General features: G+C 51.9%; 7 protein-coding genes across 7 annotated transcripts; 3 read left to right on the top strand and 4 right to left on the bottom strand.

The window, feature by feature from the left end:
• Positions 1-716: 716 nt before the first annotated feature.
• On the bottom strand, positions 717-10,513 carry J4E90_007250 (uncharacterized protein; the record flags this gene model as incomplete). Its single annotated transcript, XM_051436790.1, has 4 exons — positions 717-1,039; positions 1,093-4,146; positions 4,196-10,015; positions 10,075-10,513. The coding sequence occupies 4 exons, from the start codon at positions 10,511-10,513 to the stop codon at positions 717-719; spliced, it is 9,636 nt and encodes a 3,211-aa protein (XP_051289536.1).
• A 1,577-nt stretch (positions 10,514-12,090) lies between these two features.
• J4E90_007249 (uncharacterized protein) lies at positions 12,091-13,927 on the top strand (the record flags this gene model as incomplete). The annotated part of the gene is made up of 2 exons (XM_051436789.1): positions 12,091-13,445; positions 13,495-13,927. 2 exons carry the CDS (start codon positions 12,091-12,093, stop codon positions 13,925-13,927), a joined length of 1,788 nt encoding a protein of 595 aa, XP_051289535.1.
• An 83-nt stretch (positions 13,928-14,010) lies between these two features.
• On the bottom strand, positions 14,011-15,264 carry J4E90_007248 (uncharacterized protein; the record flags this gene model as incomplete). Its single annotated transcript, XM_051436788.1, has 2 exons — positions 14,011-14,199; positions 14,668-15,264. The coding sequence occupies 2 exons, from the start codon at positions 15,262-15,264 to the stop codon at positions 14,011-14,013; spliced, it is 786 nt and encodes a 261-aa protein (XP_051289534.1).
• A 591-nt stretch (positions 15,265-15,855) lies between these two features.
• J4E90_007247 (uncharacterized protein) lies at positions 15,856-17,632 on the bottom strand (the record flags this gene model as incomplete). Its single annotated transcript, XM_051436787.1, has 3 exons — positions 15,856-16,964; positions 17,016-17,156; positions 17,209-17,632. 3 exons carry the CDS (start codon positions 17,630-17,632, stop codon positions 15,856-15,858), a joined length of 1,674 nt encoding a protein of 557 aa, XP_051289533.1.
• Positions 17,633-18,743: 1,111 nt separating this feature from the next.
• J4E90_007246 (uncharacterized protein) lies at positions 18,744-19,640 on the top strand (the record flags this gene model as incomplete). The annotated part of the gene is made up of 2 exons (XM_051436786.1): positions 18,744-18,871; positions 19,253-19,640. 2 exons carry the CDS (start codon positions 18,744-18,746, stop codon positions 19,638-19,640), a joined length of 516 nt encoding a protein of 171 aa, XP_051289532.1.
• Positions 19,641-20,688: 1,048 nt separating this feature from the next.
• Positions 20,689-21,566, bottom strand: J4E90_007245 (uncharacterized protein; the record flags this gene model as incomplete). The annotated part of the gene is made up of 2 exons (XM_051436785.1): positions 20,689-21,379; positions 21,430-21,566. The coding sequence occupies 2 exons, from the start codon at positions 21,564-21,566 to the stop codon at positions 20,689-20,691; spliced, it is 828 nt and encodes a 275-aa protein (XP_051289531.1).
• Positions 21,567-23,710: 2,144 nt separating this feature from the next.
• J4E90_007244 (uncharacterized protein) lies at positions 23,711-25,141 on the top strand (the record flags this gene model as incomplete). Its single annotated transcript, XM_051436784.1, has 1 exon — positions 23,711-25,141. One exon carries the CDS (start codon positions 23,711-23,713, stop codon positions 25,139-25,141), a length of 1,431 nt encoding a protein of 476 aa, XP_051289530.1.
• Positions 25,142-25,306: the final 165 nt, after the last annotated feature.

The raw sequence follows: 25,306 nt of genomic DNA, 5'->3' as shown, positions 1-25,306 counted from the left end.
GCTTCCCCATGTACACCCGCGTCAGCTCGACCGAATCCGTATGAGCACGATCAGCCCCGTTCCACCGCCGGACCCGAGTTGGACAAACACACGTTGCAGGTCTTGGGGATGCTTGGCGCCAAAGGTGTGGCTTCGCAGAGCCGCATATCCGGGAAGAGGCACCACCACACCAGCCAAGGATGTAAGGGAGATCTTTGAAGGAGAATGAAGAATGCTTGAATGCGGGACGCGCCCAATATGTACCTTTGTCATACATGCCGAAATACCCTTCAATTGTACCATACTATATGGATATAGCCACATTTAGTACCAGTCGACCGGATCGGCTAATCAAGATATATTAACTTCGCATCTGGCCCTTTCCCGCAATCTCCGTATCCCGTCCTTCCAGCGTCAGAACAGATCGTGTTGCAACGTTTCATCAGGAATAGATTTGCGTTACCAGGTGTGGCTTGATAACCCCGTATCGATGAGGGGGGTCTAGAATCCGTATGCGACACGAAGATGACCACTCCTGGCGCAGCTGTAGTGAACGCTGACGAGTATTCTGCTAATCTCCTACCTATGCTTTTTCGCCAGCAGTGTATCAATCATCACACTTCACGTCATGCACGGGGAAAGTGTAATTTTGAGCGCACCGCGAATAGCGTGTGAGCCTTTTCCTGTTACTATCGTGCTATCATACATGGGCCAACTGATGCACAAGGCACCTAAGTCTACTCCCCTTCCTCCGCATCCAAGAAGGCCTCATCGCCACTCGACTCAAACCCTTCGTCCTCACCCTCAGAGTCATCAACGTGCTCAACAGCCGGAACAAAGTCCTCCTCATCGTCGTGGTCATCGTGATCTTCCTCGTCTTGAGCATCGAGCTGGTCGGGTACGGCTCGAGCGACATGCTGACGCAAAGCCGGATCGTCTCCAAGAGCGAGCTTGCGGAAGAACGGATGATTCTCCGTAAGCGGCTTGCCAGTAGTAACGAAACCCATGGGGGTGTGTTCGAAGTCTTGACCCTTGCGGCGCAGAGCAAGCCATTCGTGTACTTTACACAGAGTTAGTAAACTGTTTTCTGTTACATGTTCGGAAAATACGTACCAAAAGTCAGAGGCTTCTTTGCAAATGCATCCTTCTCCGGGTGCTGGGATAGGTTCTCATCGAGGCCAAGGTACTCCAGCAATAGGTAGTACTCATCCCACTCGAGGTAGAGACGCCCAGCGAAAATCCCCATCTCGACCCGAAGCCAGACGGGAGCTTTGAACTCTGCAGGTAGAGCCGGTATCGCATAGTAGTCAAGCTGGTTGAAGTGAAGCATCCTTCGCGTGACGGGTGCGGCATAGATGATGAGGTGGACGTTGATACTATCTTGAAGCATCTGTTGCTCTTGCATGATGTGGATGAGCTGGTTGGCTTCCTCGGGGCTAACAAGGAGTGCTTGCTGGCTGACTGTGCTCCAAAGAATCCAATGAGAGGAACGGATGTAATTGTCGTTGGGAGTGTAAACCTCGATTGTACGAGAGAACTCAGCTGAGATCCATGAACCAGATTTCATCGACGAATGGACCGTATGCTTGAGGCCTAGTGAAGTCATCCGTCCCAATACCGAAAACAGAGGTTGATAGGCATCGCTCCCAGGGACGAGACGTCCGAACTCTGCGAAATGTCGAATGTCTTCGTGTAGCTTCTTTGTCTTGTATGGGCTGAAAAGAAGGGCTTGTTGTACTTCACGAACATTTTCAACCTCAATCTCAACCTCGCGCTCAGTCTCGCGTTCTTGCTCAATTTCCACTTCCTCTAGAGCTGATGCATGGACGGCCGAGCCTCGATCCTGAAAATGTTTCTTGCGGTTCACAAGCTCAGTGTAGATATTCTGTAGCGAAGGTTTCCATGCGATGGTGGCAGTGTTAGGACCAGCCCGCCGGTGACGCTCACCTTTTGGCTCGTATAGCTGTTTCAGGGAGAGTGCCTCTTTGATACGGACCGTTGGGAGATAAGCATCTCGCGATGAAACATCATGCAGGTATTCAGGATATTCCAACCGGGCTTGCTCTTGCTGCAGATACTGCGACGTCTGTGCAAAATAGGAGGGCTCGAGCTGTTCCATAGTGTCGCAGGTCTGGCCAAACACCCATCTAAGGACATCACCCGAAGTGGGTTGGTGAAACTCACTGGTGCCCTTTGGCAAGCGGTCCAGTATACCCTGATGGACTTCAACAGGAGAAAAGAACGTAATTGACTGGGTTTGACCGAGCAGTCGGAGTCTCATGGCAGCCTGTACCAACGTGTCCTTTGTCAAGTGTTGCCCGAGCGTCAAGGCGGCCCTCGCATGAGGTGGAAACTTGATGTCGGTACCTCTGCAGTGGCTCTCGTCTAAGTACACGACGCATCGATCCAGATCGTCGACGAATGGTGATGCGACGAGTGGTACGCATCTCCCTGTACGATACAATGCCCATACACGATGATCATCGTCAAAGTACACAGCTGCTGCGGCATCATGGTCGGCATCAAGCCAGGCTTTGGCGAAGTCTTTGTTCGAATGCTCGAGAACTTGAGCGCCGGCATCAATCAAGATTCGTATGCGTCCATCTTGGTTGAAGTTACTCAGGTTGTTCGGGAGATGATGAGTTTGGTAGGTACCATTCTTCCGAACATGCGTGTGGCGATTAGCGAGGTTCTTGAGCAGGTCCTTCTCGGTCCACCGCGCTCCATTCCCAAAGGTCATGCGTATGTACGATTGATTGCGAGGCGCCAGCAAATAGTAAGGAACTTCCGCATTGGTATGCGCTAATTGAGGAAGATCTTGCTGCTGCACTAGCAAGGGAAGCTGGTGCCTCGAATCGTTTGTACCAGAAAAGCCAGTGATACGTGCTCCCATGGTACCCTGGAAGGACGGGAAAAGGTTCCAGCCAGATGCCTGAAGCTTGAGGCTGAAGGTCTTCGCATATTTGGGAAACACAAAGTTGTTCAAGTAGAAGTCCATGAGGGAGGCACTGAATCGCACGACCTGATAGAGATCGCTCAGTTGCCGCATGTCTTCGGCATTGATGGCGGCATAGTCATCTAGCTCTTTCGGGATGTCCACGCCCTTGGGAAACCACTTCTCGTACTGGATACTGGGTTCGTCCGTCTTGACTAGGTGGGCAAAAGCTTCCTTGAATTGAGAGCCAGTCAGGCCTTGATAATAGAATGACAGGCACGTCAAGGTGATTGCAACATCGGGATGCCCCCACTCAGCTGTAGGAGATGGTACACCCTTGGCTAGGTACGGCACCGCGATCGGTGCGCGTGTTGGATGCAGACCATATTGCACATTCCAGCGCTTGCGGAGGGTCGTTATCAAGATACGATGCACAAACATTCCACGAAGCAAATTGACAGCCCGCATCAAAGTTGGCTTATCTCGGAAGAAGCTGGTGATCCTGGATGTTGTTTGACTGCGCACAGTTGGTTTCGAGATGTAGGCCTGTACGTCTCTGACGAGAGCTGCTGGGTACTCGGCACAAGGCAGTATTGACAGAGTCTGACCCTTGCAGATGATCCTGACCAACAGCTCGATCAAGTAATCCTCGGCGTCTTTGCGCAGGAAATAAATGAGAGGAAACCCGCTGCTGCCACGATTGACCACCTCGATGCTGCGAGGATAACGTGACTGGACATTTGAAGCAAAGTCCTTCACCAAGTGAAGACATGCCTGGATGACCTGCCAGCGCATCGGATGGCCGTCCACTGTGGTCTGCGTACCGGATGGATATATGAGTTGCGTCCTGATTGCCAACGAAACGTCGCATTCGTCCAGGACATCGCGGGTATGTCGATCAAGCCAGCGCTGTGTGTCGATCATCATAGAGGCTGTTTCGAGGTTGTCGTCACAGAGCTGTTGTAGTCCACTCAGCTTGAACGAGAGCACATGCTCAGGCAACGCAATAAGCACGCCGCGACGATCTTTCAAGCGTGCGTGAATCTTTCCGTACAAACTCATCAACGCCTTGGTAGGAGGAGTCTTTCGAGAAAAGGGTATATGCATGAGCTCGCGATCGACTAACCCGCCTAGTTTGGCTTGCATCACTTGCGCTGACTGGAGCAAGAGAGCTCTTGGAACCACAACGCGAGCGAGATCGGTCCGATCAGCAAGAAGTGATGCTACCATGGCTGCCACAAGTCAGTTGAGGAAGGGTTAGATGATAACACTGATACTTACGAAGAATACAAGACGTCTTGCCTTTACCCATTAAAAGTTGCAGAACTGAGTTTTCGTTCGACTGCGGTGAGATTGTCGCTAGAGCAACTTGTACCTGCTCTTCCCGGATGAGAATGTCACCATCGATCTCCAGTAGTAGCCAGTCCGGATAGTCCACAGGATTCCAATTACTGTGGCCCTCATTCGCCCATTCATCCCGCTCTTGCTGAGTCTTCGCGCGCTTCCGGGCATCTTGGATGCGAAGTAGTCGTTGGAGTCTGCTTATAGCCACACCAAAAGCTATCATTGCCTCTTTTGTACCGGTGCCAAAAGTGGTGCTGGAACCGACCCGAAGCGCTGTGAGAAGCTCCACCGTCGTCAATCGGGGCCACGTATCCGCCAGCTGAAGCCATTTCGCCTGCGGATCATATTGTTGGAGAGCATTGCGGATCCGTTCAACTACCGATGTTGCTAAGTCTCTAGCCAATGCGATGTCATCTGCTGTGATCTGAGGATAGGTGCCATGAGTTGTATGCTGCACATACGAAATCCGCTTCTGGAGAGCATCGATGCTTGCGTCCATTTCTTTCGCATATCTGCATTGCACGAAAGAAGTGGGGTCTTTGAAGTTGGCTACGATGCTTCTCAGAACCCCAATCTCCCGCGGCTTCGAGCTAGGCAATTGAAGATGTGATGCTGTCTTCTTGCCTTGATACATACCCGTGGAATTGTGTGTCTTGACAGGATGATGCGCGATATTACCCGATCTGACAGCCAAGGCTCCGGCGTAGGAACCGAAAGCGAGAGAACGCACCTCTCCTGGCGCTTCAATGTTGACAATTGGAGCCTTCAATAGGTCCGAAAGCGAGAGATCATCGTGCTCCCTAGATCTTGTGGAATACAGGGGCAAAGGTAGCGGCTCCACGTTTGCAATTACCTTGACGTCTGAGCCAGTCTCCGTCCGGAAGAGTACCTCCTGTACCTGCTCTAGATATCGTGCCAATTCATGATTGCGCGCAAGGCGGGTCCATTCCGGAGCTACATCAGCCAGAGCCCGTTCGATGTCGAGGTATGTCGGATCAATCACGACCAATACTTCCGGGTCGAGGTCGGAAGTTGGCCACTGCTCCACCATTGAGCTGGCCAGTAACTTGCAGGCTTGATCGACACCGGGACCATGTAAGCTTTCGGCTTTCACTAGCTGTGAACGTTTCTTGAAGCCGGTCTCGGCGAACGGCATTCGTGCTTTCTCCATAAGCGATATCAGATAGGATACAGGAGGCGCTCCGTCCACTCGAAAATGAAAGTAGGCGGCATGTTTAGGGGCAGGTATGGCCCGTATATCTGGAATCATTGCGAAAGATATGAGGACACGCAGAAGCTTCAAGTCCGCATCTGAAGAGAACGCGATAGTTCCAAGAAGGAACATTAAGCCAAACTTGTCGTCGACACTACACTGTAGCGACCTCTGAGCAAGCGCACCCCACTCCGCTTTGATGTCGACAGCAAGGTGGTCGGTAAGTAGACATTTACGGTAGTATTTGTCATAACCGCCCACGACCGGAGCATCGTGAAGGAGCGCAACCAGTGTAGTGTCTAGTGAGCAAGTCGATCTCCAATCAAGGAGTAATTTTGACACCTCGAGCACATTCAAGCGATCTTGTGCAGCTTTCCGAGCATCGCGTGCGTTATAGGTGGTGTCCCAACGGCCATCTTTCTTCGTTTCGTGATCAACGGACCTTGCGACTGCTCGAGCAGCTAAGTGAACTATTTCCGGGTCTAGTTTTTCCGTCTCCTGAATGTTGCGGTCAAGGTAGAACTGGGACAGGTCGGAAGAAGTCTGAAGTATCTTAGCGACCGCTTTGGCATAGCGATCATCTTGCATGTGCACTGTGCATTCCGGACGCCACAGCACCGTCTCCATACACCTGGCGTCTGCAGGGTAATACCCTCGCTTCGGTGATAGTTCTGCAATGCAGTTCAACGTAGATACCTCGTCGCGTAGCAATGGGTTCCAAGGTTGATAGGCACTCGTTTGGAGGAGGTAGAGAGCCTCTTCTTTGCCCGTCCTCCGGGTCAGTGGATCGGCAATAGCATGTGATGTGTAGGCATGTAGTAAGGCTTTCATGTAGAGGAGGCGAGGTTCGGGAGCGCAGTCGACACGCCCCAAGACGTCGTTGATCGCATACTTGAGATATACGCCTTGACCCATCTCTATATCAACGAGTACGTGGGGACCGTCTTTCGAAACTCGAATGCCTCCCCAAGGAATGAGTATGCTCTTCTGCCGACGGTTGGCAACAGATTGGACGACAATCTTGTTCATGAGGCCATACCAGGTCCCAGCATCTTGGTAAGGTGAAACGATGGCACCAAGTCGCAACGAGTGTAGAAAACCTTCTTGGTTGATGTGAAAGCTCAATTCCATTCGCTTCAACTCCACGGATATTCTTCCGTCAGCCGACGCAAATACCAAGATCTGGGAGGGGAATTCGAAGTGAGTAAATATCCGGGTGATGATCTTGACTAGGTCGCTTCCCGAGTCTAACAAAGTCGTCTGCGATGGCTCTCGGAACCGCCGAACAGCATTATAGAATCCAGATGGGTGGCAATGTATCCACCAATTCCCGAGCTTGACCGTCCAAGCGGTGTTTTGGCGGATCTCGACATGGCCACTGTAGACGTGCAGCCAGTGGTAGCAGTCTTCGACCAACGGTCTAGGAAGATCAGGTGTAGGGCCTTGCACCCCAAAAACATGGCTTGGGATGAATTCGAGCAGCTCGCCGCCTTGATCAGCCCGAATGATCAGCCTCTTGTTGCGGTAGCCCAGATGAATTCGATGGCCACGTATGGGCTCTGATAGTGCAAAATCCATGCCACGTAGAGGCGAAGGATACACAATTGGATTCTTATTGTCAAGGACGTGTCGATATGTGTCATCCATACGGTATGACTGAGGAAGTGTTCCCATCTCTTGTCCGTCGATGAGTAGGGTGCCATAGACATAGTCGTAATGTACAAAGTAGGAGTGCTGCTCAGCTATAGACTGTAGCGTATACGACAGGTACCAGGTGTCAGGAACGACTGCCAAACCGGGCTCGGTAGTGTCGTATTCTCCGGGCACATGCCATACGGCATCTAAGGCAGCTCTGAACGTCACTGTATTCCCCATGATGGCCTCTTTCATGGCATCGCGATGCTCGTAAGCAAATAGTGTGTCTTTTGCGATGGCGTTGCGCATATTGAATGGCATTTTGTCGAACCTTCCCGCCAAATTGTATCGCAGCGAGATCGAAGCGTCAAGATACATGCGAAGACCCTGAGGGGCTCCCGACCAGTCGTCAATGTGCATTGTCTGCTTGCACAGGAGTGATGCCCATATAGCTGGCTGTAACACGTTCGGATCTTCCGTTACCATGGGCTGCAGCTCGCGACGCCAGCCGTCGGTGATCTTGCGGGCTTCATGGAGAAGTTCCCTTCCTTCGTTGCAGACTGATATGCTTGGGCTCAGTGAGGTCACCTTGAGTAGGATAGTGATGAGGATTTCCATCTGTATGGGCTCGCGCCAGTTTCGCCGGATCGCTTCCAGTCGATAGCGGACTTGCTGCAGGAGCTTGCTGCAAAGGCCATCATCCAACAGAGAGCGATGAGTGTCGGTATAATCGGTTTCGGCCGCACGGTCTGACCCTAGCTGAAGTACTAGACGCAAGACGAGCGACCATGTGGACTCGGACGAAAAGTTGAGATTGGTTGAGCCCAGCTCCCTGAGAAGGTCGAGCCACCTTGAATAAGTGCCGACCAAGAGACCTTGGAGTGCTGTAAACTCATGGACGCCAACGCCCTGAGGGCACCTAGCTTGGTTCGCCTGAATCTCGTTCGATGTCGGCCACAGAAAGTAATTGAGTCCAAGTGACACGAGTGGCGAGTTGAGAGGAAGCTTCACGGGAAAATGATGCCAGAAGGCAGCTTTACCGCATCTATCTGTCCATGCCTCACCAATACTGTCGTAGTACCTGGGCTTGAGGCCGCAAGTCCGGATGACCTCGTCTACTCCGATTGGAAAGCCCCAGTTTGCGTAATGACACTCTAAATGAGCCTTCTTGTACGAGCCAAGACTCACTCGACAGCTGGTTCTGTTGACGTATGGGCGAAGCTGTGAGTACTCCCGGACGAGCGACATCCGATCAAGTTTATCGGTCGGCTCGCGACAAAGAGTCGAAAGTATAAGCCAAGTTGCGTCTCGGTAGGCGGCGAATACTTCTGGGCACTGTAACTCGAATAGTGCTGCTTTGGCAGCCGGCTCATAGCTTGGTAATGGATGCTCGTAGATCTGGATCCTGATGCCCTTAGCTTCTTGGTTAAGGTTATGCCATTCGCAAGGAAGGCGATGACGTGACTCAGGCATGCCATCCCAGGCAACGAAAGCCTCCCAGATACACTCCTTCTCATTTCGCTTATCGATGGTTTGTGAATGGCGCTGGCTCTTCTCTTCCCATTCGATGTGCTTCGCGTCATAGGCAATGTCGGCTTTTGCCTCAATGTCTTCTCGCATTGCACACAGTTCGCCCTGATGGTCTTCCCGATCGTAATACTGTACAGCAAAGCAATCGTCGGCAGGATCGTCGAAGATAGTTCTGGACGGCACACTTGATCGTGCGCGAAAGCGAGCTTTCAAATACATGCGTACTTTTTGACTCCGGATCATCTCTTCGTGTGTAAGGAGCTGGATGGGATCCAATAAATCCGGATCGAACCCAGGATGGTATTCCTCGAGCAACGGGTAGCAAGTTACAGCATCCTTGTCCATGAGAACCCAAAGCTCCATGAGATGGAGCAACTGTTGGCTCTTTTGATTGGGATACGCCTGGTCTACGGCGTTGATGTTGGTGACGTATTCATGAATCACCTTACTCAACCGGATCGTTCGGAGGCCTTCTGGTTGCGTTGAACGCTTGGCAGGAAGTACAACATCCTCAAGAAGTCTTGACGAAGCGACATGGCTATCCAAAGCTCGCATGTAGGGTCTGACAGAAGCGACAGATCGCTCAAAAAGCTGCAGAAGCTCTGGAGCAGTTCGTTGTTGAGGTCGTGGAGAATGTGCGTGTTCCACTAGCACTCCTTTCAAAAATCTACCGCTGTTCATCAAACGAAGTTGGAACTCATGAGGATGGGCGTATTGGCGTAGCTTTGGGATGTAGCGTTCCCGTGACTGCCTATGGGTACGCCAGACTTGCTTCAAGTACCCACCGGTAGTTGCCAGTGAGGACTCAAAACTACCACCTAAGGACAGCACAAGATTGCGATACCTGTTGCAGGCGGACCTATCGGCACCATGAACATCGGATGTAAGCTTGGCGAGGCGACGACCCAGCTTCTGACGGAGTGAGAAGGCTGCATCAAGAGGTATCTTCTTCAACACATCTTCCAATAGCTGCGCATGCAGGAGACACATCACTGTCTTGTAGTGGAGTCTTCCGACCTCTGCACCCAAGTGGTGATACAAGTAACGCTGGACTGCAACTCGGAGAACCAGGTAGTAAGCGGATCTCCTCCATGGCGTTCGAGCATTGTCGAAGGTGACCGTGTCGCGCACTCGCTTTCGCAGACGTGGAACTGCAACTGCAGCGCCATTGGCCTCCAGTATAATCATCAACAGGCCAGATATGAGAGCGGGATCACTGGTGTCTCGGATCTCGGGAATCGTGGCGGCTGCCTTCCAGGTGATAGCGGCAAACTTTGTGACCGACTCGCTACTAGCTTGTTCGATGAAACTGGCGACAGCTTCCTGGAAAGCTTCTTCGTTGATAGTCGATGCTGGGACAGATACCGCGCAGCCGGGGACTACATGTAAGTTCAAGATCAGTAAATGTGCGACACCGATGTATATGTCAGTCACTTACAGTCCCATTGTAGCGCGCCTTTGGCAGCCAGCACCTTGTCGGCTGTGGCGGATGTCTCAAATGCTTCGAAAATGATGTTGCGCTCGCCGGAAGTGTCGTGGGGATACACGAGCAAAGCGCAGTTCTGAGGTGCGATGTGCAGAACAAGCATTTTCCCATGGCTGAAGTCGCGAAGCTCTTTCATCAGCGCCGCCTTGCCGATGGTTCCGTCGACATTGAGTATTTGACACGCGAGCAATGTTTTCCGCAGTCCTTGGACGTGCGGAGCAACATCTGCAGCGACATGGGGGGTAAGCCTCGCAATGGCGTCAAGCATACGCTTCAAGAGAGCTTCCTCGACGCGATGCAGGTTGCCATCTTCGCGGCCAGGTACATTGCGGGGCAGCGCTATATGGTAGTACTGCTGCTCAAGAAATGGCACTCGCGCGGCGGACGCCATGGCTGTTTCGAGTGCCTGCTGCAACGAGGCAGCGGGCGGGGGCAAGAACGAGTGTGGAAATTTGCAATACGACGGAAGTGCGGTATTGCGATGTTGCAAGAGTTGGCAGGTGGTGGTGTTGTCGAAAACGCGACTGCTTGATGAGGGCGCGGTACCAGGGTTGACTTAGGTGCCAAGCATTGTTTTGCTAGGCGGCAGCAACGCGTAGACGCCCTCCCCAACGATGAGCGATGAACGATGAATAGTGAGCCTTGCCAGAAGTCGTGGAACACCAAAGCGCAGTCTCGGACCAATCTCCTTGCCACCGGTGAACGAGTCTGCATGAGGAGACATGCCGGCCAGCGAATGGGTGACTGAGGCACTGTACGGCGCTACGAGAAACCCTCAGCCTCGCCTGTCCCCAGAAAAGAGACCATGGTGGAGATGGCGATTGAATTCCAGGATTAATAATGCTGCGCGCTTCTATTAGGCATGTCTTGACGTCCGCAATTGCCTCCTACTGTCCACGCATCAAACAAGTGGAGGATGCCTGGCGAAGGTGGGAGTAACAAAGAACGAAACTGTAATGCTTCCGAAAAGCGATAACGCAAAAAGAGAAGGAATGAGTCCAGATTGGCTGAGAGAAACGCCGCTCAAATGACAAGGATGATGGAGACGTGGCCTGCATCAAATGGAAAGAACGACCTACGTGTGTTAGTGTAGCATCACTACTGCTCTTCGACCTTGGAAGCTGTCTATCACCTTGAAGTGAAGGCAGGAGTTGTTTAGGTTGTTTTCAGCGGTCCAGACGACAACAGAATTGTCGATAGAGCTCATCCAGACGTTCCGACGCGCGTGCTGGTGAAGCGCGTGTTGTGACGCGACAAAAGTAGAAAGCGGCAGATTGGAGGCATGTTCTACTTCTTAGCGCATCAATGGTAGTTGAGCGCAAGTCTGTGGGAGCTTTGTGATGATGCATGATGAAGTTGTAGTCTCTATAGCTGAGAGAAGCCTGGTGGTGAGAGGTTTGACGACGCGTGAGGTACAATCGCATTTACCCGGCCCCTTGCCTAGCTCCACAGCTAGCAACATAGCGCCTTCCCCTCCCTTGTCTGCCTTTCGCATTTCCAGCGCATTTATCTCTCTGCTCCAATGACATCTTCTACATTTTCTGCGAACCCCCAATGAAGCCTTCGAACGACAGCGGCTAGCTCCAGCCGATCTCGCTGCCTCATGGAGGGCAAACTTCATCCATAATCGGCATATCGGCTGCAGCACCTGCCTGCCTCGGTTACTCTCTCCCCAGCTATCACCGCTATGCCTTGTGGGTTTATTCCCGCTAGATTAATCATCGCCACCATGAAGGCGGGAAAGTGCGAAAGGGCGCCCGCGACTAGCCCATCTCGAGCTCCAAGGCGCGATATTGGAGGTTGTGAATGAGTCTCTACACGCATCACCACTAGCTGGCTCGATGCGCTTTCGTTCCTATTATTCATATACCAAATTTATGCTGCTAGAATAAGCAGCGGAAGCTCGTTCGTCGGTACGCATTCGCTATTGGTCGAGTCTGGGATCTCATCGGCGCCGTCATCAGCACTATGCCGCACAGCAACTTTACCCAAGACGCGGCCGCGGGAACGACACCAGGAACCCACGCACAGAACACCCCGCCGTCACCCAAGTCGTACACTTCAGACAAGTCCCGTGTAATCGAGGACGTCGAAATCGAAGAGGACCGCGCCTCCATATCCTCAGCGTCGACGCATTCCGATTCGATCAACTCGGCAGTAGATCAACGTCCGTCGATACATCATACATGGAGTAGGAATACAGGGCACTCGTGGCCTGGCGATAAGGAGGATGCGATCGCAACTGTCACAACGAACGCGACGCAAGACCCGCGCTTCGAAATCGACTTCGAGGATGGAGAAGACCCGGAAGACTGGCCCATGTTGAGGAAGGCTGTTGTCATCTTCTTCATGAGCTTCTCGACACTGGTCGTAGTTATGTACTCGACAAGTTATACAAGCGGCATACCGGGCATGATGGCAACATTTGGCATTCAGTCGAAGACGTTGGTGATCTTGGGGATAACAACCTACTTGTGCGGTCTGGCGATTGGATCACTGCTACTGGCACCGCTTAGTGAGATGTATGGCAGGAGACCAGTCTACCTTATCGCTGTCGCATCCTTCACCATCCTCGTCATACCGTGCGCTCTGTCGAACAACCTAGCTCAGATCCTCGTCATGCGCTTCTTCGGTGCCATCGCGGGCGCCGCTATGATTTCCAATGCACCAGGCACCGTCTCCGACATATCCAAGGAAGACTATCGCGCATTGGCTTTTTCGATATGGTCTTTAGGGCCAATGAACGGGCCTGTTTTTGGCCCTCTTATTGGTGGCTTTGTCTTCCAAGCTCTCGGCTGGCGGTGGACGAACTGGGTCGTCATGATCGGCTCTGGTGCATCCTGGTTCATGGTCTTTCTGATCCCAGAAACATACAAACCAGCAATTCTCCGCGCGAAGTCAGCCAAGAAGCGTAAAGAAACGTCCGACCCCCGATACTACTCTCGCTACGATGAGAAGAAGGCTTTCTGGCCTCTACTACGGGAGAACCTCTACCGGCCGCTTAGCATGGCGGTCAATGAACCCATCTGCATCTTCTGGGACGTATACATAGCATTGGTCTACGGAGTCTTGTATCTGTGCTTCGTTTCGTACCCCATCGTATTCGGCGAGCTACGGGGTTGGTCGCCTGGACTTGTTGGACTGGGTTACATGGGTATTGGCATTGGCGGTGTCATCACGATAGCATCGGAACCGCTGCTTCGTCGCATGATCAACAGCCACAAGAAGGATGCAGAGACTGGTAAGCCATACCCAGAGGCTATGGTCAGTGTGGTCGTCATCGCTGCGGTGTTGGTTCCTGTTGGCGAGATGATCTTTGCTTGGTATGTGTCCTTCCTCACCTGGATCTTGTTTATGCTAACACATGTGTAGGACATGCACTCCCAACGTCCACTGGATTTTCCCCCTCATCGCCGGCATCCCCTTCGGCGCCGGAAACTGCGGCGTCTTCATCTACGCGTCAAACTACCTCGTTCACTCCTACGGCATCTACGCCGCCTCCGCTCTCGCTGGCAACGCCGTCTTGCGATCTGCGATGGGCGGTGCTCTGCCCCTCGCAGGTCCAAAGATGTATCAAAGTCTTGGCCCACATTGGAGTGCGACAATGCTGTCGTTGATCGAGTTTGCGCTCATACCCATTCCGGTAGTCTTTTATCTGTACGGACACAAGATACGAGAAAAGAGCGCGTTGATCAGGCAGATGAGAGAGGACAGGGAGAGAGTTGATGCGAAGAAGAGGAAAGCTGCTGAGAGAATAGAGAGGGCGAAGGGTGGTGTGCTTGATGAGAAGAAGTTAGACGTTTGATAGACTTGCATGTATAAGGATCATTGATGCACCGAATTAGACTTTTGTTCACCAAGATGCATTTGCACGGCTGGTATAATGCCCTATGTTGTCTGATCAACCTGCTCAAGGTCGTGATCATCAAAGCAATCCTGATCTACTCCACTAACAATACTCCAAGTCTCGCTTTCCTCTTGTTCTTCCTCCAGTATCACATAATCGTCTTGCCAGTGGTGTCCCCAGTCACTGAGATCGCTGTCCCAGCCTTGGTCATACTCGTCCAGCTTCTCTTCCTGTATCCTCTCTCCTTGCCTCCTCGAATCCATGTCATCATCATGCATCCTCTCCCTCAACTCCCCGCTAGCCCACTCAACAAGACTACACCTCTGCACCTCCTCCGGCGCCGGAACCTCCCACTCCGTCCCCACCCCAAACTCCGCACAAGCACACTCCCGATCCAAAGTGCACCAACACGAACACGTACAAGACCCCCCACCCACCTCCGAGCATTCATATCCGCAGCCAAGGAACCAGCACCCAGACAAGTTCCTATGCCACTGCCAGGTATACTCGCCCCACCACCAGAAGCCTGGTATCACGGGTAGAGCGGGTTCGTTGCGGCTACGGCAGCGTTGTTTGAGTATTTTAGGAAGTGTGAGGATACAGGCTAGTGTGGCGTGGGCGCGAATCCCGGAGAGAGAGGTGGGAAGGGTTGTTTCGTGGGGTTTTGCGAAAGGCGCGGTGGGTATGGTGGCGCTGACGCGACCGGGTCGCCTGGTATCGCGCATGGTGTGTGGGAGGATGGCCAGCGGCGCGGGGCTCGTGGGCCCGCCATAGGTGTGTATGCGGTGTTCTTTGACGCGCCGCATCTCTGCGATGCGACGCCGGGCCCAGGTGCCAAAGTCCTCGCCTGTTATAATGTCTCCGGTGGCTGTGCCTTCGAAGACATGGGCATTCTTGCCAAAGAGTTCGTAGGCTTTTATGTCGTCCATGTGCTCCATGTCTACTTCATGCGCCCATCTGTCGTAGCAGTCGTCCTCCCATTCTCGAATGTCTGCCTGTTTGGACTCGTGCCGAAGCTGGTTCTCTCGTGCGAGGCGATATCGGTCGTTGCGACGACGCTTGTTGCCGCTGTAGATGCGCTCGGGGTATCTCTTTGATCGTTGGCGTACGCGACGGGCTGAGCGGACGTCTTTGAACGGGTGGTCTGATGTCCGGCCAGCGGCGTTCATCGCAGGTTCGGAAGGAAGGGTAAGAAAGCCGAAAGGCAGGTCCTCGTGTGTTTCTGGCAACTCGCCCATACAGGTTGTACACCAGTCGGCGGGATGGCCAGCCCATTCGAGCGTCTTCTGCTTCATCCTGACAGGTTCACGGTGAAGGGCTCCTGGAGCGACTTGCAAACGGAAGGCCTAGCTGTGTAAGTTATATGTGGGTTAGCCATCATTTGAGCAGTCTCTAATGACCGTGCAGGAGCCTGGATATGTCATCCTAAGGCGTTCTACTGCCTGTGCAGCTCCGCCCTCGCGCAATGGACGAGGGCGCATGCCGGTGCAGAAGGGCGGAAGTCGACGGCAATGTTGCCGCAGGATCCAGCGACGACGTTAGTCTGTAATCAATGTGTAATCTTCCATATTAGGCGCAAGCTTGTGAGATACTACTTTTGTACAAGATCATAGTGGTGGGTGAGATGGGTGTGGAGAGGGACGGTGTGGTCACAAAGTTGGTGTTGGGCGCAGCTGCACTCAAGGCGCGTGGTAACTTACCACGCACCCGCAATCGACGGCTTTTGTGAAGTTGCCTAATTCGGACCCAACGCGAAACAGCATACGACCACAAACTCCTTAAGCTATCTCATTTCGAACGGCTGCAACGATGTAGATCCAATCGAAGTAAAAGATTCTCGATGATTGCAAACTATACAAGATGATCTACGTCCCGCAACTTTGACCCTAAAGCTTCCACTGCTTGCGGTCATACTGCTTAGGCCAAATCCCAGATTTGCCCGGCGCCAAGATGCCGTTGGGATCAACAGCATTCTTTATCGTCTCGTTGAAACGCCTAAAGACGTTGTTGTTGAACGAGTACGTCTCCATGATCTGATCCATGGCTGCAAGATGTGTCCGGTACTCTCCCCATCCTTGCTTAGCACAGTCATCGATCAGCGTTCTGAATAGCCATACGACTTTCTTCTTTTGTTCCTCGTCTTTGCGATTGAAAACAATGCACACAATGTGGTGCATTTCGCGCATGCCAATCGTGAATGTACCGATGAAGTCAAGGCCAGCTTCATGACACCGGGCTTTGGTGAGAGCGAATTGCTTGGTTGCGTCTTCGCCATTCACCCTAGAAATTGGCGAAAAGAAGAGATGAGAGCCATTTGGTAGCCAATCCAGCCATTTGAGCTCATCGTAGGTGGGTATACCTTGCATAGTCTTGTGGCGAGTATGCAAGATTGAGTTTGCCTCCTGTCGGTCTTCTGGGAAGTAGAACTTTGCTCCTGGGATGGCCGAGAAGGATTCTTTGACGACAGCCCACATTGCATCACGAATTGGCTGCGGCCCGTAGAGCGCACCATAGAAGTTCCACCGGCCAAGATTGAGCTTTTCAGCTATAGCGTCTAGCTCGGTATCTGTGAGGGGCTTGTTGATATCTGAGGTGTAATCGGATTTGTGACCCAACACAGCGGCGTCGAGGAGAATGTGTCGAATTGTTGGTACATTCTGGAGGACCATGTTCAATCTCAGCGGCCGGATGATGTCAACGGCCTGCTTCAAGTCGTCCTCACGAGGGATTGTGATGAGATATGACTGGTAACCACCTGGATTTGGCATGAGCCACATGCCCATCTTTGTAGCGATACCCAGATTGGATTGTGTGAAAATTCCGTCAACGTAGGGGCCGAAGCCGTAGTTGAACAGCTGTGCCGAGTCGTTCCAAGGTTGGTCTTGGGGAAGAACACCGGCCTTCTCATGAGGGTGAGGCAATGCACCCATACCAGTACGGATGAGCTCGCCACTCGGTAAGACGAGCTCTATGCCGCAATGCATCATGAAGTGATCTAGTGAAAACGTCAGACCGGAACTGACAAGCTTCAATGGGCAGGACTTACCACCATAAGGGGTGTAACCAACACCTCTCTCCATAGTGTTACCTAGAACTGAACCGCCACCAAGATCAGGTACGTCAAGCCAAAGCTTGTCGCGAAGGTTGTTCTCGACGAGATAGGTGTGTAGATCGTGAAATGTGACTCCTAAATACAGATCAACGTCGTGAACGGAGAGAGGCCTGAATTGGCGACTGACCTGGCTCGACTAGAGCGTAAGCACCCTCTACATTGACTTCGAGGATCTTGTTCATATATTTGCCCATGTTGACGACAACACTACCAGATACGCGTGGAGCGGCGCCTCCGTAGCCTGAGTTCCTCCCAATGCTAATGGGCCACAATGGTACATGGTACTCATTTGCGGCCTTGACGATAGTCTGAACATCGGCGACGTTGCGAGGGGCGATGATAGCTGAAGCAAGGAAGAAATCTTGCTTCATGATGTGATGAGGGTCGTGCGTGTAGTTCGGCTTCATGTAGTTGCCATCGTCAATCTGGGACGCGGAGGATATGACTTCGATGTTGTCGCGACCAACATCATGACAAGCTGTCAAGAAGTTGTCGAAGACATCGCTGCTGACGTTGGGTGGCAGCGCAAGTGATTTCGCGGTTGCGACCATAATGATATTGTAGGTAAAACTTGGCTAGTGCTCTGAGTAATGCGGACGCAAAGTAATAAGTTCGTGATCAAACCTTGGAAGTAATTACGTGAGGAAGCGTTGGAACCGCCTGAGGTTATAAAGTTCCATGCTATCAAATGCCGTGAGGTCAGTGGCAGATCCGACATGAGGGCGACCAATGTTCCCGAGGTCCAGTCGCATACAAGAAACACCATGGTGTCATACAAGTGGCATCTAGTCAGCCCATCTGGTTGCCACCCTGATGTATCTGGGGACGGTAGATGGCAGTTATTGTGATAGAACCCCGCATTAAGTGGGAGAAACCCGTCGTTGCCCCTAGCTGTGGGAATTTCCCGACGCTAACGCCATATCCGTACCGGACCGTACGCCGGGTCCCCGGATTCGCGTGACTGCATTTAGGGCTGTGAAGTTATCATGCAGCATCCCAAAAAAGCTGTTTCCTTATTCGAAACCGCAGCGCATATCATTTGCGACCTCTACGTTGCCGTCCCCTTATTCGGCACAGTGGTACATCCGGTGTGGTAATCTCGTATTGGTGGTCATTGCTGGGAGTCAGATCCCCCCGGCGCCGATAGGACGGCTATCTCCCACAGCAGCCGCCACCACACCCAGAGTCAAAACCCAAACAACCCCGCGAACACTTCAATATTGTGGGGGCGGGGAAAAGACGGATTTCCTGGGGTATTGACCTAACCCAAATGATGATGGACCTGCGCATGTCTGTTGTATTCATACCTAGGTAGACACACTACTACTATTACCTAGGTACTACTGCGTCTGTTCCAGCTCAAGCTGATCTTGTTCATAAACACACACTCAATCAAACATCACAATACACCGAAATCTTCTCATTCGGAACAATGCTTGTTACTTTGGCTGTCGCACCTTTCTATGTCGTTCTTCTAGCAGTCATTACATCGTATTGGATCATCTGGACTGTGTACTCGCGCTTCTTTCATCCTCTATCGAAATATCCTGGTCCGTTTCTCGCCTCGATATCGCGGCTATGGATCGTACTACAAGTCGCTGGAGCACACGCGGAGGAAACACAGAGAGAGTTGCATGCCAAATACGGTACCAACACCGCGCGATGCAGTCTGGTATTCTTCTGCTAACAGTCCAAGGTCCGATCATCCGCATTGCACCAAACGAGGTCGCTATCGCTGATCCCACTGCAATCAAGACCATCTACTCTATCTCTTCCGGTTTCACAAAGGTGTGTATTATCTACCCGTCGGGTCAGGAACCATGATGATGAAAAGCCTCAACAACTAATCCAGTTCTCCAGACTGACTTTTACCCGTTATTCCGTCCTTCCTTTGCCAGATACCCTGATCTCTTTACCAATCTGGATGAGAAATCTCACGCTAGCCGGCGTAAGATCGTGAATAATCTATATTCCATGTCCAACATTGTCCGCTCGGAGGCGAATATCGACAATTGTACCAAGACTCTCATGGAGAAATTTCATGAGATCGCGGTGAAGGGAGATGCCATCGATGTGTCCACGTGGGTACAGTGGTATGTTTCCTTCCAGCACTATGCATCCGCATAAATACAGCTTCCAATGCGCGTACTTATTATGCTAACATGTCATAGGTACGCATTTGATGTCATAGGCGAACTCTTCTTCAGTCGCATGTTCGGTTTCATGGCGCAAGCCGCTGACTATCGCGGCTACATTACAGCCCTTGACTGCCTCCTCCCGATGCTGACAACAGCGTGCGTCATGCCCTCCTACATCCGGCCGGTTTTCTTGACAGGCGGTGCGATCTTCCCGCGCATTCTCAAAGCCCTCATGAGCCTCAAGAATGTTGAAACAGCAGCGAAGGATGCTGTCGCTGAGCGATCCGCACTGATGAAGAAGGGAGAGGCCGACGGAAAGGACGACATTATGAACAGTCTGTTTGAAGTCATGGAGACTAAAGGCGAGAAGGTTGATTTTGGCCTCACTGAGATCACAGTAGAGGTCTACGTTGCGCTGTAAGTCTAATAGTACCTGAGCATCTCGTCGGAAACAGGGCTGTTGTACTGACCTTTCTGTTGCTTCTAGTTTCGCAGGATCAGACACCACCGCGGCAGCCATTTCGTCTATCTTATATCACCTCATGCGCTCGCCTAGCGCGTACGAGAAACTGACACTAGAGATTGACAACGCCTCAGCATCTGGCCAGCTCTCTTATCCGCTCATCAGATACAATGAAGCTATCAAGCTCCCATACCTGGACGCATGCTGCAAAGAAGCGATGCGTCTTCACCCAAGCGTTGCTTTGACAGTGCCACGCAATGTTCCGGCTGGTGGCTGCCAAATATCTGGGGACTTCTTTCCTGCAGGAACAAGGGTAGGCATCAACGCCGCCGTGATACACCGTGATCAAAACATCTTTGGGCCCGACGCGGATGACTTCGTTCCTGAGCGATGGCTCCGTGCAGACACCACGATTATGGATAGGCATATGTTCCAATTTGGCGGAGGAGCCCGGACTTGTGTGGGGAAGAATGTACGTATCTGGCCCCAATCACAAGTGCCACCACTGATACTCCTGAGAAGATCTCCCTTTGTGAAATGTACAAAATCGTACCACAAATTCTCCGTACTTACCATCTCTCACTCGTCGATGGCGCGCAGGATTGGGAGACACATAATTATTGGTTCCACAAAACGAGTGGTGTGAATACGAAAGTGCAAGTACGCAACGTGGATGAGGTTATATCCAAGATGCAAGGGTAGCAACCAAAGGTGGATTTCGATTCGAGAAGACGGTCGCATGAGTCCTATAGGTCCTTAAACACTTTCAATAATCCCATGTGCTGTTAAAATCTCTTTCCAAAGTAATGTTCATGTTTCGATCACTCTACTTGTACGCTATCAGCCTCTAGCTAACCGTGCTGTATTGTGTCGCTATCCATACCCTCGGCGCGCCGAGCCCCACAATCATTTACATCCAATCGCGAGCAGGCTGCGGGGGCCGTGCACCTCATACTTATCCCCATATATATACCGTTGCTTGCAACACCAAGTCGATGAATTCAGACTACGTGTCGCTATCCATAATCGAGACAATGGTTCCACTCCTCAACTCGGTGATCAGCCTTCGTGCCTCGATCATATCGCCATAGCCAACACTACCAGCGGTTTCCTCAATCCTCCTACTTCGGTTATCATTCCACGTGTATATCTTCTTCAGTGTCGAGTATGCGATCAGCCAGTATTCAGGTGCGTATCTCATAAACCCAATGCGCTGCCACATTGTCGACGAATCACTTTCCCTCCCCAAGAGATCCACCAACTCCGCATCTCTAGTTTCCGACGGCCATGATTGCTGCCAATTCCGCAATCCATTGGTGATTGGCGCCATGCGTACCAGATCTAGCGCAGTAACTGCGCAGTGTTCAAGGCCGTATACCTGCAAATACAGTGCGTGGATGATTGTGAACATGTTGAGAACGCTCAGGTGAGCAAAGGCGCGATGGATAGTTGGCTTTGCCATGATCGCATTATCACACAGTGCGTTGACGGCGGACAAGATGGTGAGGTTTGTCGCATCGACACCCACTCTTTTGCGCCAGACCTTAAGTTCGATGAAGCACTCTTCTTTTGAAGAAGCTTGAAAACAGGATTCTGGGGACGACATCTCGATAACCAATTCGGACAGAGCCATGCGGGGCACATGGCGGAAGAACAGGGCGTAACTTGCGTCGATATTGCAGATATATGAACAGATGCTATTAAATCCAGTCAGCATTAGAATGTCATGTGCTAGGTCAACCCATACCGAATGAGTGACTCCCGGAGAATATACTCCTCCCAGTCGAAATCAGCTGGATGGGATGTATCGACTCGCTTGAGTGATGCTTGATCTAGTCCTATGTCTCGTGCTAGCTGAATCATCATCAGTAGGTCGTCGATCATTGATCGAAAATACTGACACAAACGAGGTCATTGAATCGTTGCTGCAGAACGCGTTTTTTACTCTGCTTACTTCCTTCCCACGTTTGATACAGACAGACACAGTAAGCAGCCTGGAGAACCTGCAAATGTGTGCTCCGACGTTGGGTGGTCGTTGTATCTCGCCATGCGTTCGAAATGTCGTGATCATGGAAAGCATCATCACTGAAAACGAGGTCTTCGACCAAGTCCAACCAGACCTGGGCTGAGGCATGATCGCGCTCTTCTGGCGACAAGCAGGCACCAACAAGAACCATTACAGCAATCAACTCTGGTGACTTCTCTTTCATTTTGAAAGTCGGCGCATGTATTGTGGGCCAGTTAGGATACCAGCAAGACCAGAAGAGTGCCAGGAATCTTTGTAGATTTTTCGGATTGAAGAATGCGTAACATAGAGCTTCCACGAGAGGTGACCAGATGATATCAGCGGAACCGTGGTGATGCTGATTTATCGCTGTCTCTCGGATTTGATGGACGATCTTGTATGTGACGGGCAGTAACACGACTGCATCAGCTATGTTCTCATTGTTTTCCACCAGTGCATTTCGGGTAATGTCAATCCAGTGCGTCGCCGCATCCGATATTCCTTCTCTCAGAGTTGAAAGATTCTCACCCGGGTTCGCCTTGAGTGGGTCTGATGTGATTGAGAGTCTCTGCTGCTTGGTGCCACACCCAAATGATCCGACAAATCCAGTCGCCTTGGTGAAATTGTCGAGGAAGGGGAACTGGATCAACACGTTGATGTTCAGTTGTGTTGGGCGTTGGCAAAATGGGGCCATGATTCCGTGTTCAATTAACAGTGAACTAGGGCTAGTCCAGGAGCTAAGTTGAATGCGAGAATCAGGATTGAGCTGGGAAGATAGTAGCGTTGATCCTATCCCATGATCGAAGTCGGCCATGGGGGAGTCCGAATGGTCGTTGGCGTCGTCCAAAATCTGGAATACTGACTCATATACGTGCATATCGAACTCGCTGTCAATGTCGCCGCGAGGTGCTACTAGGTCGTCACCGACATGGCACTCCACTGTGCCGTTAGTCTCCGTGTTGAAAGCATCGATATCATCGATGAAGGAATTAGCGTTGTCTGCCTGATCAAGTCTACTCTCTTGCGGTCGACTATACTTGCAGACTTGATTTCGTGAAGCACATGGCGCGCATGGTTGTGAGGAAGTACAAGCTCTCTTCAACTGACGGCATTGGTCGCAGGCACGGATTTTGCGTCCTCTTGCTTTGGTCTTAACCGTCGGAATGGAAAGGTTGCGAGCCCTTCGAACACCACACGAGTTCCAGTGTCGTTTCAATGCATCGCTGGGTTCATAAGTTAGGAATCGGTTGCCGCGGCTCGGCGATTTTATGTCCACTCTGTCGAGGGAGGAGCGTACCTTCTGGCAAATCTACGGAAGCAAAAGATGCAGACGCTAGACCTCTTTGTGCTTTCCATGTCGACGCTGCAGGGGATTGAGTGGATACTGCAGAAAAGTGATAGCGCTCGCTGCATTTGAACGCATTCTTGAACGCCAAAGGGAGGGGACCTCGGGAAGGAGCGGAATGCGGGGGATCTACGCGCTACAGTGCCTGTGCGCGTGACGAGCCAAGTCGCGTGACGACCTCGGGATGCCGTGGCTAGCTTTGACTAGGTACACATGGCCCCGAAGTCCATGGACGATTCCAGGGGCGTTGATGCAGGAAATGAAGACGATGCTTGAGCTTAGCTAGGTGCATATCTCCGAAGCGCCCAGGGCTGTCAGCCTACCTGCCACCCGCTGCCGCTGCCGCTCCTTTCACCACCTGTGCAGCCTTTCCACGGCCACAGCAGAGGATGACCGCGAGGAAACAGCCGTCGCGATATATTTCGAGTGTCGCACCTGGCTGAAGCGGCTCATGCGACGTTCGAATGGAAGCAATGTGTGTCTTGCGCAGTGCTGTGACATCTGCCGAAGAATGATCGACTCGGCTTTGCGATGACGTCATGCTCGCCTTGCACTGATTGATGATGCCAATACGCCCGTGAGATGTATTCCCGCTCGCATACTCCGATATATCTCCTGTATAACCAATTCGAACGAAACCAGGAGCAGTAAAGTTTGAAATATTGGGATTCATTCACGATGACCTCAAACATCTCGTCCACAGTCCCCCTCTGGATCGACAACAAGCCCATCCACACGCAAACCACCATTCCCGTGACCCAAGCCAGCACCTCCAAAACCATCCACCACGCCTCCTCTGCCTCCAGCACCGAAGCAACCCAAGCGGCCGCATCCTCTTTCTCTGCCTTCAAATCTTGGCGCTCCACCTCCCACACAACCCGTCGCAACCTCCTCCAAAGCGTAGCCACCCACTACGCTGACAATGCCTCTACGCTCATCGCCGCGCAAATCGCCGAAACCTCCTGCACAGAAGCCTGGGCGCGTACAAACGTAAACCTCTCCATCTCGTACCTCAACGAAATCGCCGCGCAGATAAGCAGCGTGACAGGCGTTATTCCCCCGACTGAGAAACCCAGCACACAGGGTTTCGTGTTTAAAGAACCCATCGGACCGGTCTTATGCATCGCGCCCTGGAACGCGGCACTCGTTCTCGCTACGAGAGGAATAGCAAGTGCGATAGCGGTAGGTTGCACTGTAGTCTTCAAAGCGAGTGAACTCTGCCCCCAAACCCACGGACTCATCACGCAAGCTTTCGCTGAGAGTGGATGTCCAGATGGCCTGTTGAACCAGGTGCAATGTGGGCGGAAAGATGCGGCGGAGGTGACCGAGACGTTGATAGCGCATGATGCGATTCGCAAGATTGAATTTATCGGCAGCGCGGAGGTGGGGAAGAAGATCATGGGGATCGCGGCAAAGTATCTCAAACCGGTTCTGATGGAACTAGGGGGGAAGTGCCCGGTGATTGTGCTTGAAGATGCGGATTTGGAGGAGGCGGCGAAGCAGTGTGGGATGGGTGCTGTGTTGAACCATGGGCAGATTTGCTTTAGTACTGAGAGGATTATTGTGATGGAGGGGGTGGCGGAGAGGTTCAAGACGTTGCTTGTCGAGACTATGAAAGGGGTGGAGGGGCCGGCTGGGTCCGCGGTGTCGGAAGGTATTAAGAAACATGCTGAGGATGTTATAAGGGATGCACATGAGAAGGGCGACGAGATACTTGTTGGTGGTGTTGAAGCTGCTTCTTCTGGGGGTAGGGTTGCGCTCAAACCCACGATTATTGTCAATCCCTCGCCTTCATCTCGTATCCTCGACGAAGAGACGTTCGGCCCTTCCGCTTCGCTTTACGTCGTTTCTTCAGATGAAGAAGCTGTCGCGTTGGCGAATCGCTCAGCATATGGTCTCAACGCTACGGTTTGGACGCGCGATATGGCTCGTTTCATGAAGATGTCGCGGGAACTGGAATATGGTCAAGTTCATGCCAACAGCATTTCAGTGTACACATCGCCTACTGGAAGTCAAGGCGGCGTCAAAGGAAGTGGGTTTGGGCGACAGAACGGGCAGTGGGGGCTAGACGAGTTTGTTGTCGAGAAGTTTGTCACTTGGTGTGGGTGAAGTGGAAGGCCTTGACATTGTTCAAGAAAGACGACGCATTCAGAAACACAGCAAGTTTGATTTCAGTGTTTTATTGTTTCGGGTGATGACCACGTCGTACTCTAATATACGGAAAAGTCCAACACACCCCAAGTATTAGTACCAATAGGCAGATTATTATTCCCT

The sequence above is a fragment of the Alternaria incomplexa genome (genome assembly GCF_024043165.1).
Source record: "Alternaria incomplexa strain BMP 0042 chromosome Unknown scaffold_10, whole genome shotgun sequence".
Lineage (NCBI taxonomy): Eukaryota > Fungi > Ascomycota > Dothideomycetes > Pleosporales > Pleosporaceae > Alternaria > Alternaria incomplexa.
Note: the sequence above shows the minus strand (reverse complement) of the source record. Positions and strands in the feature narration are given on the sequence as shown.